We start from the raw sequence: 12,833 nt of genomic DNA, 5'->3' as shown, positions 1-12,833 counted from the left end.
TGCTGCTGGCCGTGGTGGCACGGCTCGGGCCCGACGCGGCGGGCGGGCAGGTGGACCCGGTGCTGCTGCAGGCCCAGGTGCAGGAGGGCTTCGGGTCGCTTAGGCGCTGCTACGCGCAGAGCGCTGAGCCACACCCTCGCCAGGCCGCTTTCCAGAGCCTCTTTTTGCTCTATAACCTGGGTGAGTCCTGGCCCTGGCAACGGGGCAGAGCGCGGGGCCGGGGATCTTCCTTGTAGACAGTGGAGGCCGGGAGAGACCGGTCAGGAAAGAGAAACCCTGAAACCTCACCGTTCCTTGCAGCGGCCCTGCCTCCTAAAGCCTGGGGAGTTAAGTGCTGGAGGAAACCGTCCCGCGGTGCACGTTGGGCGCTGCGCCCCCCTCTCTGGGCGGCGGGGTCTCGTCTGGAGCAGGAAAGTAGGCTAGATGGCGAAGTTAAAACTACTTAAGCCTCTGCTTAAGCAGTGAAGCAAAGCAGCCGACACATTGGCCCACGAATTTGAGGGACGTTTTCTTGGTGGGATGGTGCCTTCTAATAAATTCTGATCCACTTAATTGGAAACAAATGCGCTTGACTTCACAACGCTTGGTGAGTCGAAGCCTTAGTTTACAAAAGGGCCTGAGGTTGCAGTGCCCCCTTCTGGAAGAAACGGCCTTCCCAGTTGGACAGGGAAGAGGGGAGGGTGTGGCCTAGCTGACAGTCTGTGGGCCAGGGAGAGAGGTCTGGATTCAGGTGGACCAGGCCCAGGCTACATCTGGGACCTGACTGCCTCCTCGCTTAATACTGTTCGGAAGGTCCTGCTGGGGGGAAGCGGAGGAGCTGCCAGCTCAGCCAGGCAAGGCCGGAGCTGGGCCGTCCTGGAGATGTGTGAGGGGAGGGTCTTGGCCCAGGCCTAGAGGGCAGGGGAAGGGAGACATTGGCGTTGGTGGTGGCAGGCCCCCCCCCCGTGGAAGGACCTACACGCTCACCCCTGCTTCCCACCTCGAAGGTTCTGTGGAAGCCCTTCATGAAGTCCTGCGGCTGCCTGCTGCCCTGCGCTCCTGCTCAGCCCTGCGCACGGCGCTGGCCGTGGACGCCGCCTTCCGGGAAGGCAATGCCGCGCGCCTGTTCCGTCTGCTCCGGGCACTGCCCTACCTGCAGAGCTGTGCTGTGCAGTGCCACGTGGGCCGTGCCCGCCGAGGAGCCCTGGCCCGCCTGGCTCGTGCCCTGAGCACTCCCAAGGGCCAGGCCTTGCCTCTGGACTTTGTGGTGCACCTGCTGGCCCTGGATGGGCTGGAGGAGGCCCGGGACCTGTGCCAGGCCCACGGGCTGCCCTTGGATGGAGAGGAGAGAGTGGTGTTCCTGAGGGGTCGCTATACTGAGAAGCTGCTGCTGCCTCCCGGGGCCTGCAAACTGTTGGTGGGGAGCAAGCTTGGCGGACGCACGCTGGAGGAGGTCGTTATGGCAGAGGAAGAAGATGTGGGTGTGGGCAAACCCAAGTCCCCAGCACCAGGAGGGGCTGTGTGACCTTGCAGAGTCCCAGGACTGATTCCCAGATAATAAAAGAAACTTGTTTTGTTGGAACAGCTAGATTTGCTTTATTGGAGGATGGCAAGGAGGGAGGAACTAAGACAAGGACATAGGAGGAGAGGGTTGCAGTCTGAGCCCTGCCCACCCTGGGCCTCAGTTTCTCTCAGGTCCCTGAGGGCTGGTCTTGGTCTCTGAGTGGCATCGAAGACTGGCATTAGGCAGCCCATACCAAGCACAGTGGGTGGTTTTGCTGTTCCTCCCCAATCCCACCTGTCTCCCAGTCTCCATCCTCAGAGGTTTTATCCTGGCTTGCCATACCCTTGAGTGTCCACAACCGCTGGACCCTTACTTACTGTTGCCTCGGAAGCCTGCGGGGCCTGTGGTCATACCGCAGGGGAGACAACAGGGGATTAGGATAAAGAGCTGAAGAATGAGGGCTGGGGTCAGAGGTCAGCCACAGGCTTCAGGGTGGCTGCTGCACCCTCCAGGGCCGCCACCACAATGCTGAGCTGCCGCCGCACCTCAGCCCACTCTGCAGACCTGGAGTCTGTGGCATTGGCCTTGGCACAGGCATTGGCCAGGCCTGGGAACGTGGCTGTGGAGCCGCTGCGGGGTGCCCAGAGTACATGGCTGGCAGGAGAAAGGGAACAGGCTCAGCTCCTGTTTCTCACCACGCACAAAAGCACCTCCCAGTGCCTCTGAAAGGGGTTCTTACAGAGGAAGTGGGAGAGGTAGGTTTTGGTTCCAAGGTGACCTTGACCGACTCGCCTCCCCTGCTTGGGTCTTACACTCCCGAAAGGCTAGGTTATGCCCCGAACGCCAAGGAAACTGACATTCTCATGTGGCCACTGCCCAGCTTCACCCCGTGGCACCTTCAAGAGCTTTGGGCCAGGCTCACCTGTAGTAGCGCTCCTCCGGAAAGGCTCTTGAGTTCAGGAAAGCTCGTTCCAAAAGCATCAGCTGGTCATTGAGCATCCGAACCTGCAGGGGGCTAGAGGTGACAGGGCCAGCTGGTCACCCTGGTGCCAGCCCAGCTGCCAGTCTGCATCCTGGGCCTGTGGGGGAGGCTGCCCTCCCAGACACGCCTCCCCGCCCTTGCTCACTCAGGTTGGCCCATCTGCAGTGCTGCTCTGTGTTGATCCAAGGCCTTAGCCGACTCCTCAAACATCTTTGTCGCAGTCACCAGGGGCTCTGTGGGGAACAGCCAGCAGCTTAGCCCTGGGAATGGAGAGCTTCCATGCTTCCAAGGAGGGCTTCTGGTGCCCAGCGGCAGGCAGGCTCCATACCGAGGCTGATGTTGTGCTGCTCCAGCAGGGCCCCGAGCTCCTGCTGCGCAGCTTGCAGGAAGCTGTGGAGGGTCTCGCAGTAGTCACTAATGTTGAGAGGCAGGAAAAGGCTGTCACTGAGCCGAAGAAGCACACTTCCTGCAGTCCGGGCCACTGCCTGGTGGCTACTGAAGCCTGGTTGGGGACAGCAGGGAGGGCAGAGGCAAAGCTCAGTCTTGGGCCCCTCCACCCCCGGCCTCTGGATGCCCTTGGGCCCCTCCTCACCAGGATCCAGAAATTTGTCCACGTAATCAAAGGTGTCAAAGGCTGTATGGTAGGTGGGGTAGATCCGGGCAGAGGTTTTACTCTGTGGGAACAAAGAAGCCCGGAGGTGACAGGCTTGGGGTGCGAAGCGGGAGGGGTATATCAACAGGGAGCTATAGTGTCGGGGTGTTACCTCAAGCCAATCATGGCCACATCTGTGAATTTGGCGCTAAAATTCCCACTTTACACAGAGGTGACGTACCCTGCCTGACATCCCCCAGCAGTGCCCAGGCAGGTGCCAGTTTTCCATCTAACATGGGGAAGAACCTGGGCCTTTGGAGTCAGACACAGGAAGCAAATGCCAAATGCAGTGCCCAGGGGTGGCATGGTGAGGAGGTTGAGCATTGGCCAGGGAGACCCAGCTGGGGGCTCTGTACCACCCTCACACCAGTGCTCTGAATCATGCCAGTTTCATACTGTTATCAACTTTGAAATTAATATGTTTGCACATTTCAAGAATTCCGGGATCAGGATGTTTCTCAGAGAACATCATGCTACAATGAATTGGTGGCAGGTCTCTCCCTCCAATAGTGTACATCACAGTAGTGCATTTTACAATCACTAGTATCTTACATTTTTTAAAATCATGTAGATGAGCATCAACCGATGCTCAGAGAGGTTGAGAAACTTGGTGGAGGTAGCACAGTTAGGGATTCAGTCTGCTCCAGAGCAGCCCGAGGGAGAGGGGCTGGTGGAGCAAAATGCTGAGGCGGGGGACAGAGGGGTGCCAGCTCACCCGGTCATAGGTGTAGGCGATGTCCATGGAGGAGATGCCCAGGAAGTGAACAAAGGGCGCGTAGTCGCTGCCAGCACCCAGAGAGCCCAGGCTGCGGGAAGGAGGAGGCCCCCGCTGAAGGGCTCTGGACCAGTCTGCCAGCCCCGGATTCCCGACCCCAGCCCGGGCCTTGGGCTCACCTGGGGACCAAGCCGTACACGGAGCTGCTGCGGTTGAAATGCCGGATCCAGTTGTCGTAGATGCTGAGGTGACCGGCACCTGGGGCGGGGATCTAGTGGGGAGAGTAATCCAATTTCGGGGTGGCTCTTCCGATGGCCCAACAACCAGGTGGGTCTTACAGCTGCCCACCCGAGACTGCAGCCTGGGGACAGTCCCGCCCGCCATCTCTAGTGGGTTCCACGGACTCGCTCTGGGATCAGTTCAAGCCCCGCACGTTAGGCCCCGCCCACCCGCCGCCGCCCGGCCCCGCCCACTCGCCGCCCGGCCCCGCCCTCCCCACCTGTTTAGCCGCAGAGAAGACCACGCTCTGGACTGGGGGCGTCCCCTGCGCCCTCAGGGTGGCGTTGGCTGAGGGAGGATCAGGGAAAGACTCCATTCGAGCCCCCCCGCCCTACCCCACATTCCTCCCCCAGGCAGCCATCCCCCCGCTTACCGAAGACCGAGATGTCCACGTTGATGTAGGCCACCGTGCGCTCCTGCAACTTGCTGAAGAACTCCTGCGGGGGAAGAGTGTCAGCCGGCCGCCAGCAACCCCGGACCCCCACCCCGCGGGGCCCACTCACCTCCGTGAATTCTGTGGAACCAATGAGCCCAAATTCCTCGGCCCCCCAGCTCGCAAACACGATCGATCTACGGGGACGCCAATTGCCTATGGAGGGGAATAAAAGGCTAAGGGCAGGATCCCAGGATCCTGGGGTGGCTTAAGGGGAAAGGGTGGGGCAAGGGAGAAGGGGAGGGTTGCAAGGTAGGTTCTGGTGCCAGCAGCTCTTCAGCCAAGTTTACCTGGAGACTCAGTCCTCCTTTTCCCTGCCTGCCTCCTCTGAGGTGACACCCCCAGCCCCAACCTCCTGCCAGGTGGGAGCCCTGCCTCCCCTCTTCTCCATGGCTGTGTTTTAAGAAGACCTCCAACTCGCTCAGCCACTCATCCTAGGCAAAACTTCCCACAACCTCTGTCCGCTCGCCTTCTTCATATGAACCGTCTCCTCCGGCTTTGTCCATATTTAGCCACTCCTTAGCACAACACCTTGGTTGCCACAGTGAGGTCGAAAGACTTGCCCGAGGTCACCCCTCTAATAGGTAGCAGAGCCAGACTTCAGATCCAGGGGGTTATCAACGCCACTGCACTTGCCAGGTGCCGAGCCACCTCCAGAAAGCCTTGGGGGGCTTGCTTGTCCCCTGCTTTCTCCAGACTTCCCCTCCCCTGCACCACACACTCCTGGTTTTTCTCTGCTTTTGCCACGTAGTCCCCTCTGATTAAGCTGCTTCTTTTGGTTGTAAAACAATATTTTTAAAGCATAAACCATTACATGCTTATAATTACAAATTCCCATGCAGAAGCTGGTGACCTGGGGGTTAAGTCTCAGCACTGTCACCACTATGACTTGAGTTCGATCCCATCCAGGGAGATGATCCACATGGTACAGCAGACCGCTCCCCTCAGCAGTGGATTTCAGTAGATCTGCCTTTTCTGCTACCCGCTCTGTCTCTGGGAAATCCTTTCATCTAGGCACCTCTGGACTGTACCCCAGTTCTATACAAAAAAAATTTAAAATTCTTAAAGCCCCACAAATTCCCATGCATTATCCTACATCGTCCTATAGTTATGAGGAAAAAGGTTTTAATTCCAGGGAAGACTGCAGTCGTGTTCATGAGCAAAGGTGCAGCGCTCCTGCAGCTCAGGAGTTGAGACTTGAAATACTTGAGGAAAGGCTGCAGGAGGCACAAAGGGATGACAGCAGACAGACCCGCTTCTCTGGACTTGCCACTCTTTTGTGAGTCTGAAAATATTTCAAAATAAAACCCTGGAACAACCACCGGCATGGCCAGGCTCTCGCTCCTCCCCGCCACCCCACCCCCCCGCAGTCATCTCAGCCACACCTGCGGTTCCACATGTACCATACTTTTTTGTTTTTTTTAAGCTTGTTAATAGTGTTTTTTTTTTTTTAAGATGTATTTACTTCTGCATACAGGAACTGGTGTACAGGCCAGAGGTGCAGGAGTGAGAGGATTCACCAGAGACAGAGTGGGGAGCAGAACAGGTGGATCTACTGAAATACACTGCTGAGAGGAGCAGCGGGGAGACAGGAGGGGTCTGCTGTGCTCTGTGGGTCAGCTCCCTGGCTGGGAATTGAACTCATGCTGCAGTGGCTGTGGATAACGCCATGTGCTGTACTTTAACCTGCTGCACCACCAGGGGGCGCCCTCCACATGCCATTTCTGCCACCAACTCCCCGCTTGATCTCGAGACTCCCTTTTCTGACCTGGAGACCAGCACCTTCACCTGGCAGATGCCTTCTCCTGCAGGGTCTCCCAGTACCCGAGTAGGGTCTGGCTCATTCCCTGACATCAGTAGCATAAAGGGAAGGCGAGAGCCCCACAGGAGTAGCTGCTGTGACCTCCAGCTGGGGCTGATCTCAAACATTCAAGTGAGACACCTACAGGGTCACAATGTGGTAAGGAAGGGGAGGCAGAAACTTGGAGGTGGATGATGGTGGCCTGGAACCCTGAGACTGTACTTAACACTGCACTCCCACAACTGGCTAAGAAGGCAAATTGCACGGCATGTCTATTTTAGCACACACACAAATCACTGTGTGAAGAACCCCTGCACATTCCCCGCCTAGATCTGCCCTCTGACCCTGTTTTGTGCCTCCCAAATGGCGCTGCGGGCACTAAGTGGTTCAGAATAGAAGTCAGGGATCTGGGACCCTCCATACACCCTGTCTTCTCTGTCACCAACAGACCCCCTAGGTCTTTCCACCACCTCCTTCCTACTGCCCCTTGAGTGGCACAAGCCCCCTCCCATTCCAGGCTCTGAGGTCCACAAGGTCTCTGTCTGGTCCCTTCAGCAAGGGCTGCCCCTCCCCCCACACCTTGCCCACTGTACCAGAGGTTTAAAACTTGGGAGCCAATATTTCATCATCCTGGTTAAAACCCCTCACCTGATCCCTGCTGCCCTTAGCTGAGCTCCAAACCACACGCTGGGCTGCCAGGCCCTGCCCTTCCACCCTTAGGGCTCACAACCTTGCCCAACTGCTGCCAGCTCACCCCTGCTGGTTGGGGGAGGGGGGCTGGGGTGTTCACTTGGGATCTGGGGGAGGGAGAGCTAGGTGGGAGGGGGGCCCAGAAGCTCAGCCTCTCCAGGCCTTCCTCCAACCAGAGCCACAGGCTGCTCCTGGCGCTAGGGCTCCAGTGAGTCAGTGCCCCATCCCGGGCGACAGACGATGGTGCCCACTGACATCCACCCCCAGGGCGCTCAGTTTGGCACAAGTGAGCACTGAACAGTGGAAGGGAGGGGGTGGCACAAGATGCCCAGCTGCTCAGGAAGGAAGGTGCAGGCTGGAGGAGGCCCCTGGGGGACAGTCCCCGGGCCAGGGGAGAAGACCGCCTCACCCCGCTTCAGCAGGGTCCCCAGCACGCGGGACAACTCCAGGAGGACGGCAGTGCCACTGCTGGGGTCCACGGCGCCGTGCACCCAGCTGTCCCGGTGGTTTCCGTACAGCACGTAGCGGTCTGGGGGAGGAGCCAAAGCCAGAGTGGGCGGGGTCATCCAGGCCGGCCGGACCCCGAGGGGCGGGACTCCCAGAGCAGGGCGGAGCCTGGGATGCTCACCTGGCTCCACAGCCCCGCGGATGATCCCCAGGACGTTGGAGGAGTTCCGCAGCTCCCGGCGGTTGTGGACGCTCACCTTCACCTGGCTGGGGCAGGGGTGGGTTTCCACAATGGCTCAGCCCCGCCCCGCCCCGTCCCGCCCCGTCCCGCCCCTCTAAGGCCGCGGAAACTGAGGCGCAGTGCTGGTGGGAGCTCCAGCCAGACAGAGCAGGAGGAAGTGAAGAACTGTGGGGAAGTGACAGGACTCGAGGCCACTAAGGGGTGACGCGGGAGAGGACACCTGGCAGCAGGTTAGTGCGGGGCGGGAGTGGCAGGAGGCCTGAAGCGTGTTCCCGGCACAGGGAACAGCAAGTGCCCAGGCCCTGATCTGGGAACAAGGGAGGGGGTCCGAGGAGAGCAGAGGTGAGGAGGAGAGGACCCCATGGGCCACAATGGCTGCTTCCCTGACACCCCCAAAAACAAGACAGACATTCCAGAGTCAGGGGAGGAGCTGGGGAAGAGTGGACGGGGCAGTTCAGTCGGGGGGCCCCTCTCACCTGTCCTCTGTGAAGTTACCCCCTGGCTGAAAGCCAGGCCCCAAGTTGTAGTTACAGCCCAGTGCTCCCTGCCAGGCCGGGGGTGCCAAGGGTCCCTTGAGTTGACTGGGAAGGAAGGGGAGGACCTTCAGTGAAAATACAGGGATGGGAGTGGAAGTTTGGCTGCCACTGTGGCCAGGAGACTCCAGCACCCACTCACCAGAGAAGGACTTTTGCATCCTCAAAGCCAATGGGCTGAGTGGGAATTGGAGGAAATCCAGGGACAGTGGCTGAGTCCAGTCGGAAGGAGGAGGGTTTGGCTGGAAGATAGGGAGTCAGGGGGTCCCCAAAGTACTCATAGTAGGAACCTCGCTCCACCCCAGAGGGAGGTAAGCGCCAGGAGTGTGGGAAGGTCTCGCTGGGCAAGCTGTGCCCATCGTTGATGTCTGCAGGGTCCGTGTACACCAGCACCCCAGCCACCCCGAACTTGGCAGCATTCACAGCCTGGGGAAGAGAAGACTGCGTTTAGGGGGAGGGGAGGGTGGGGCGGCACCCTCCTGTCCACTGTCTCCCTCTTGGTGGAAGGCCCGACAGAGGTATCTTCCCACTAGCAAGGGGACACCCGCCCCACCCCGGGCAGCTGTGGCTGGGGTGCTGCTTGAGACCCCAGAAGACCGCCAGCCAGCGCCCTGGGCGGCTGCCCCTATGCATCGAGGCCTGCCTCAACACGGGGCCGGTCTCGTGAAGGAATCAGGTGGCAGGTCTAGCCTGCACCCCTGTGTTCGCAGCAGCACCACCATTCACAGTAACCAAACAGTGGGACCATCTGAGGTGCCCACCAACAGGTGATAAACAGCACGTAGTAGGTCACACGCAAAAGAGTATTTTTCAGCCTCGTAAAGGAATGAAGTTCTGATACAATTCCCTGAACCTGGGGAACATCGTGCTAAATAAAATAAGCCAGATGCCACAGGACAGATATCTTCCACCACTTCGATGTGGTACCTGAAATAGGCAGACTCATAGAGATGGAAAGCAGGTGGAGGGGAGGGGAGGGGAGACGGAGAGGGACGGTAATGGGACAGGCTTTCCAGCCTCCACCCTGCCTGGCTGCCTTTCTTTTTTCTTTTTCTTATTTTCTTCCTTTCTGCAGTTCTTACTACGTCTTTAAAAGTTGTGGTAAAACACACGTGACATGAAATGCATCATCTTAACCATTTTAAAGTGTACAGATCAGTGGGATTAAGGGGCCGTCACCACCAACCTTTTCCAGAACTCTCTTCCCTGTGTAAATCTGAAATCCAGTACCTGTTTGACACTAACTCCCTACTCCTCTCTTGCACGATACCTTTTATATTAAAAAATATTTTTTAACCATAGACACGAAATAATAAGTCAACTCCTCAAGCTGAAAAGAAAAAGGTGGGGCAGGGGAGAGAAGACAGTAGGAATTTCAGTTGAATAGCCAGAAAGAACTTAGGGCTTAGACTTCCAGAGGATCAAAGCTGAAAATTTTGTTCTGACTCTATTTCCTAAGGATCAGAGGCGAGAGGGAGCGTCCAAGGTCACACAGCCATCCCGGGTACTGCAGAGATACAGCTTGCCTCTCCCCGCCCGGCCCTGCCCTGGGAGCTGCCTGGGAGCTGCGGCTCACCTTAGCCCCACGCCCTGCACCCCCATAGCGGGTCAGGGCAATGGTGTTCTGGAGTGTGATGCCTCGAGACTGCAGCTCCTGAAAGTCTGCTTCTGTTCCCCGGTTGGCATAAACAAGGAGACCCTAGACCCGAGAAGAGATCCTTAGAGTCAGGCCCGGGAAAAGGTGACCAGGGAGGAGGGAAGGCAGGGTGGCCGGATGAGGGGTTTTGGTCCTGCCCTCCCCCCCTCCCCCCCAGAGCTCGCCAGCTCCCCGAGGACAGAGTCAGGACTGCTGTCCTCTGCGTCGGGCACCCTTTATCAGGCCTGAACTCAAACGGGGACCATTCGTGTCTATGGAGTGACTAAGTGATGGGCAGTAAGTAGCTATGAAGATGACTGAGTTCTAGGGAGTGCAGCGCTCAGCTGAGGGACTAATTCTTAGCTACCCTGGGGGGAGGCAGGAGGAGCTGGGCTAGGTAGGGACCCAAGGGATCTGGGCAGTGGGGACGGGATGTTCTGGACCCACCTGGCAGGTTCCCGCGGGGGCATATGCAGCATAGGGTGGCACCACCTCAGGGTCCCCCTGCTCCCCAGTCAGATCCTCCTCACTCCGGCGGCAGGAGAACTGCACATTCCCAGTGCCAGTGCCACCCACTGTGGGGGGGAGCACTGTCATGCTGGCCCTGGCGGCTCCCCCACCTCAGGGCCCCCAGGCCCGCGGGGCCTCACCCACATCCACGCGGTTTGGCTGCTCCTGACTGGGGAAGGACAGCAGCACCTCGTACTGGGAGGCCTGGGCCGAGTCGAGACCCGACTGTGGGTCCCGCCAGCGCTGCAGCAGCAGCTGCACCAGCTCCTCGTCGCGGGGGCTAGTGGCCAGGTGTGGCTTCCTGGAGAGCTCTCTGGGGTGGGCAAGGGAGGGCAGGTCGGGGTCAGGTGGGAGCCCCTGGCAGAGCGTGGGGCGGGCAGACGGGCCTCTCACCTCAGGTTCTCCCGGATCTTACTCGCATCCAGCTGTTCCAAGACGGACTCAAGGAGTCTTTGGTCCAGGTCCTGGGAGTCTGAGACTTTGGGGATGGCGAAGTGGCCCACGATAATCCCCAGCCCCAAGAGGGCAGCGGCCCCCAAGATGCCCCCAAGCACCTTCACCCACTGCATCCTGCAGAGTCTGGGCGGTTGAGGAGGCGCCTTACAGGTAGCTGTCAGTCTAGTTAACCATTACCCCCGGTTCCCTGCCCTTTGGCTCTCAGGGAGCGTGAGGAGAGCCCTGCAGGGCACGCCTGGGCTGTTCACCAGCACCTCGAGGTCCTTCACCCAGAAAGGCCCTCCAAGGGCACCCTCAGTGCCCGAGGGTGCTGAGGCCCAGCAGGGACAAGGCCCCTCCAGCTTCTTGCAGACTGGGCCTCAGGCTGATCTCCACCTCCACTGCTCCCTGAGGTCATCCCGCTCTGGCTGCTCCAGCAGGATTTGAGTTCACACCCCATCCGCAGGGCTGTGTGCCCTTGGGTAATCAACTCAGTGTCTCTGAGCCTGGCAGGAATGGCATTTACCTCAGAGGCCGAGCTCCTGCTTTCGGTTCACGTGCCCAGCCCTGGAAACAGCTAAGCCCAGTGGAAACGTGAATTTCCTGTTGCTGGTGACCCTCTGAAATGCAAAGCCCTAGAGCTAAAGGAAATAGGGAAACCTGAAGAATTCTGTCTCTGTCCTGAAAGGGCCCCAGCTTATGGGAGGAAGTGGGACTCTTGGGAAGGAGGATTGCTGTAGAGCACAGTGAGGAAAGAAAGGCAAAGTGGCTTCCTTCTTTCTTTTTTTCAAGATTTATTTATTTTTATGCTTATAAGAACTGGGGTACAGGCCAGAGGTACAGTAGGTGAGGGTTCACCAGAGACAGAGTGGGGAGCAGAACTGGCAGAGTGACTGAAATCCACTGCTGAGGGGAGCAGTAGGCGGATCAGGAGAGGTCTGCCGCACCATGTGGGTCACTCCCTGGCCGGGAATCAAACTCATGCTGCAGTGGCTTCAGACAACTTCATAGTGCTGCGCTTTAATTTATTGTGCCATGAGGGAGGGAGGGCCCCCTCCTTCATCTTCTGAGAATGTCTGGATTCCACCCATCCATCCACCCACCCACCCATCCATCCGTTAATTACTTCACTACACCTATAAGCATCATTCACTCAGTGAGCTCTATAACAGATCCTTGCCAGACACCGGGGAACCAAAGGTGCCCAGACACTAGAATCTGTCCTGTCCCAACTTCTGTGACCGGCCGCAAGGAAGGAAGGTGGGAGGCAGAAAGGCTGAGCAAGCAGAGTTTATTGCTTCCGACAGCAGCTGAGACCAGCAGCTGAGACGGAGCCCCTAGAGTGGGGTCGGCAGCTACTGCCAGCCCTATGGGGGTGGGGGTCTCTTCTCTAGATTCTAAGCTCAGATTCCAAAGGGGTGACTCATCACTGTGTCCTTTGATGTAAGGCCCAGTTTGTTATCACCTTCTAGTCCCATCCCAGATGCAAGGGCAGTTTATTACCACTTTATCAAGCTTGGATGCCAGGCTCAGTTCTTTACCACCCTAATTCAGTCCTTGTCAGTAAATCTGGTTACTCCCAACAGAATCCAGCAAGGGAAACAGGCTCGAAGCGCCACTACAGAGGCTGGACCCGCATGTTCCCAGTGGGAGAATGAGAGATCCCGTCTAGGAGGGAGATCCGAAGGAATCCAAGGCGAGAAGCACTCAGCAGGCAGCAGTCCATGCAGGTGGCCAGCAGGAGTGAGAACGAGCAAGGGAGACAGACACTAGTTCTAAGTCCCACATTGAACTTCCAGCACGCGGAGCCCGCAGGGAGGGATTCAGTCTGCACCCCCCCCACCCCCCATGGCCTATCCTGCCTTGGGACTCTGCCCAGCCCCTGCAGCCCATTCACTGACTGATTGCAGCCCATTCACTGACTGACTGCAGCCCATTCACTGATTGATTGCAGCCCATTCACTGACTGACTGCAGCCCATTCACTGATTGATTGC

General features: G+C 58.2%; 2 protein-coding genes across 2 annotated transcripts; one reads left to right on the top strand and one right to left on the bottom strand.

Annotated features, from left to right (window-relative positions):
* Positions 1–2: 2 nt before the first annotated feature.
* Positions 3–1,555, top strand: SAC3D1 (SAC3 domain containing 1; the record flags this gene model as incomplete). Its single annotated transcript, XM_004683355.2, has 2 exons — positions 3–180; positions 987–1,555. Coding segments are annotated over 2 exons (696 nt in total), but the record flags the coding sequence as incomplete, so codon positions are not given.
* A 357-nt stretch (positions 1,556–1,912) lies between these two features.
* Positions 1,913–10,971, bottom strand: NAALADL1 (N-acetylated alpha-linked acidic dipeptidase-like 1). The gene is made up of 18 exons (XM_004682644.2): positions 10,796–10,971; positions 10,543–10,715; positions 10,340–10,467; positions 9,833–9,955; positions 8,399–8,682; positions 8,200–8,304; positions 7,664–7,749; positions 7,445–7,564; positions 4,615–4,700; positions 4,485–4,548; positions 4,332–4,399; positions 4,012–4,103; positions 3,833–3,923; positions 3,058–3,139; positions 2,794–2,967; positions 2,611–2,698; positions 2,406–2,498; positions 1,913–2,137 (listed from the first exon to the last, which is right to left on the bottom strand). Exons 1-18 carry the CDS (start codon positions 10,969–10,971, stop codon positions 1,951–1,953), a joined length of 2,220 nt encoding a protein of 739 aa, XP_004682701.1. The 3' UTR covers positions 1,913–1,950.
* Positions 10,972–12,833: the final 1,862 nt, after the last annotated feature.

Source organism: Condylura cristata, unplaced genomic scaffold (genome assembly GCF_000260355.1).
Source record: "Condylura cristata isolate star-nosed mole 26May11 unplaced genomic scaffold, ConCri1.0 scaffold00015, whole genome shotgun sequence".
Classification (NCBI taxonomy): Eukaryota; Metazoa; Chordata; class Mammalia; order Eulipotyphla; family Talpidae; genus Condylura; species Condylura cristata.
Note: the sequence above shows the minus strand (reverse complement) of the source record. Positions and strands in the feature narration are given on the sequence as shown.

Coding starts and splice junctions, on each gene's coding strand:
- NAALADL1 (XM_004682644.2), bottom strand. CDS start 10,971: ATGCAGTGGGTGAAGGTGCTTGGGGGCATCTTGGGGGCCGCTGCCCTC. Junction 8,683..9,832: donor GTGCAGGGCGTGGGGCTAAG/GTGAGCCGCAGC, acceptor TCTCTTCCCCAG/GCTGTGAATGCTGCCAAGTT. Junction 4,701..7,444: donor GGGGACCCTGCTGAAGCGGG/GTGAGGCGGTCT, acceptor TCCCCTCCATAG/GCAATTGGCGTCCCCGTAGA.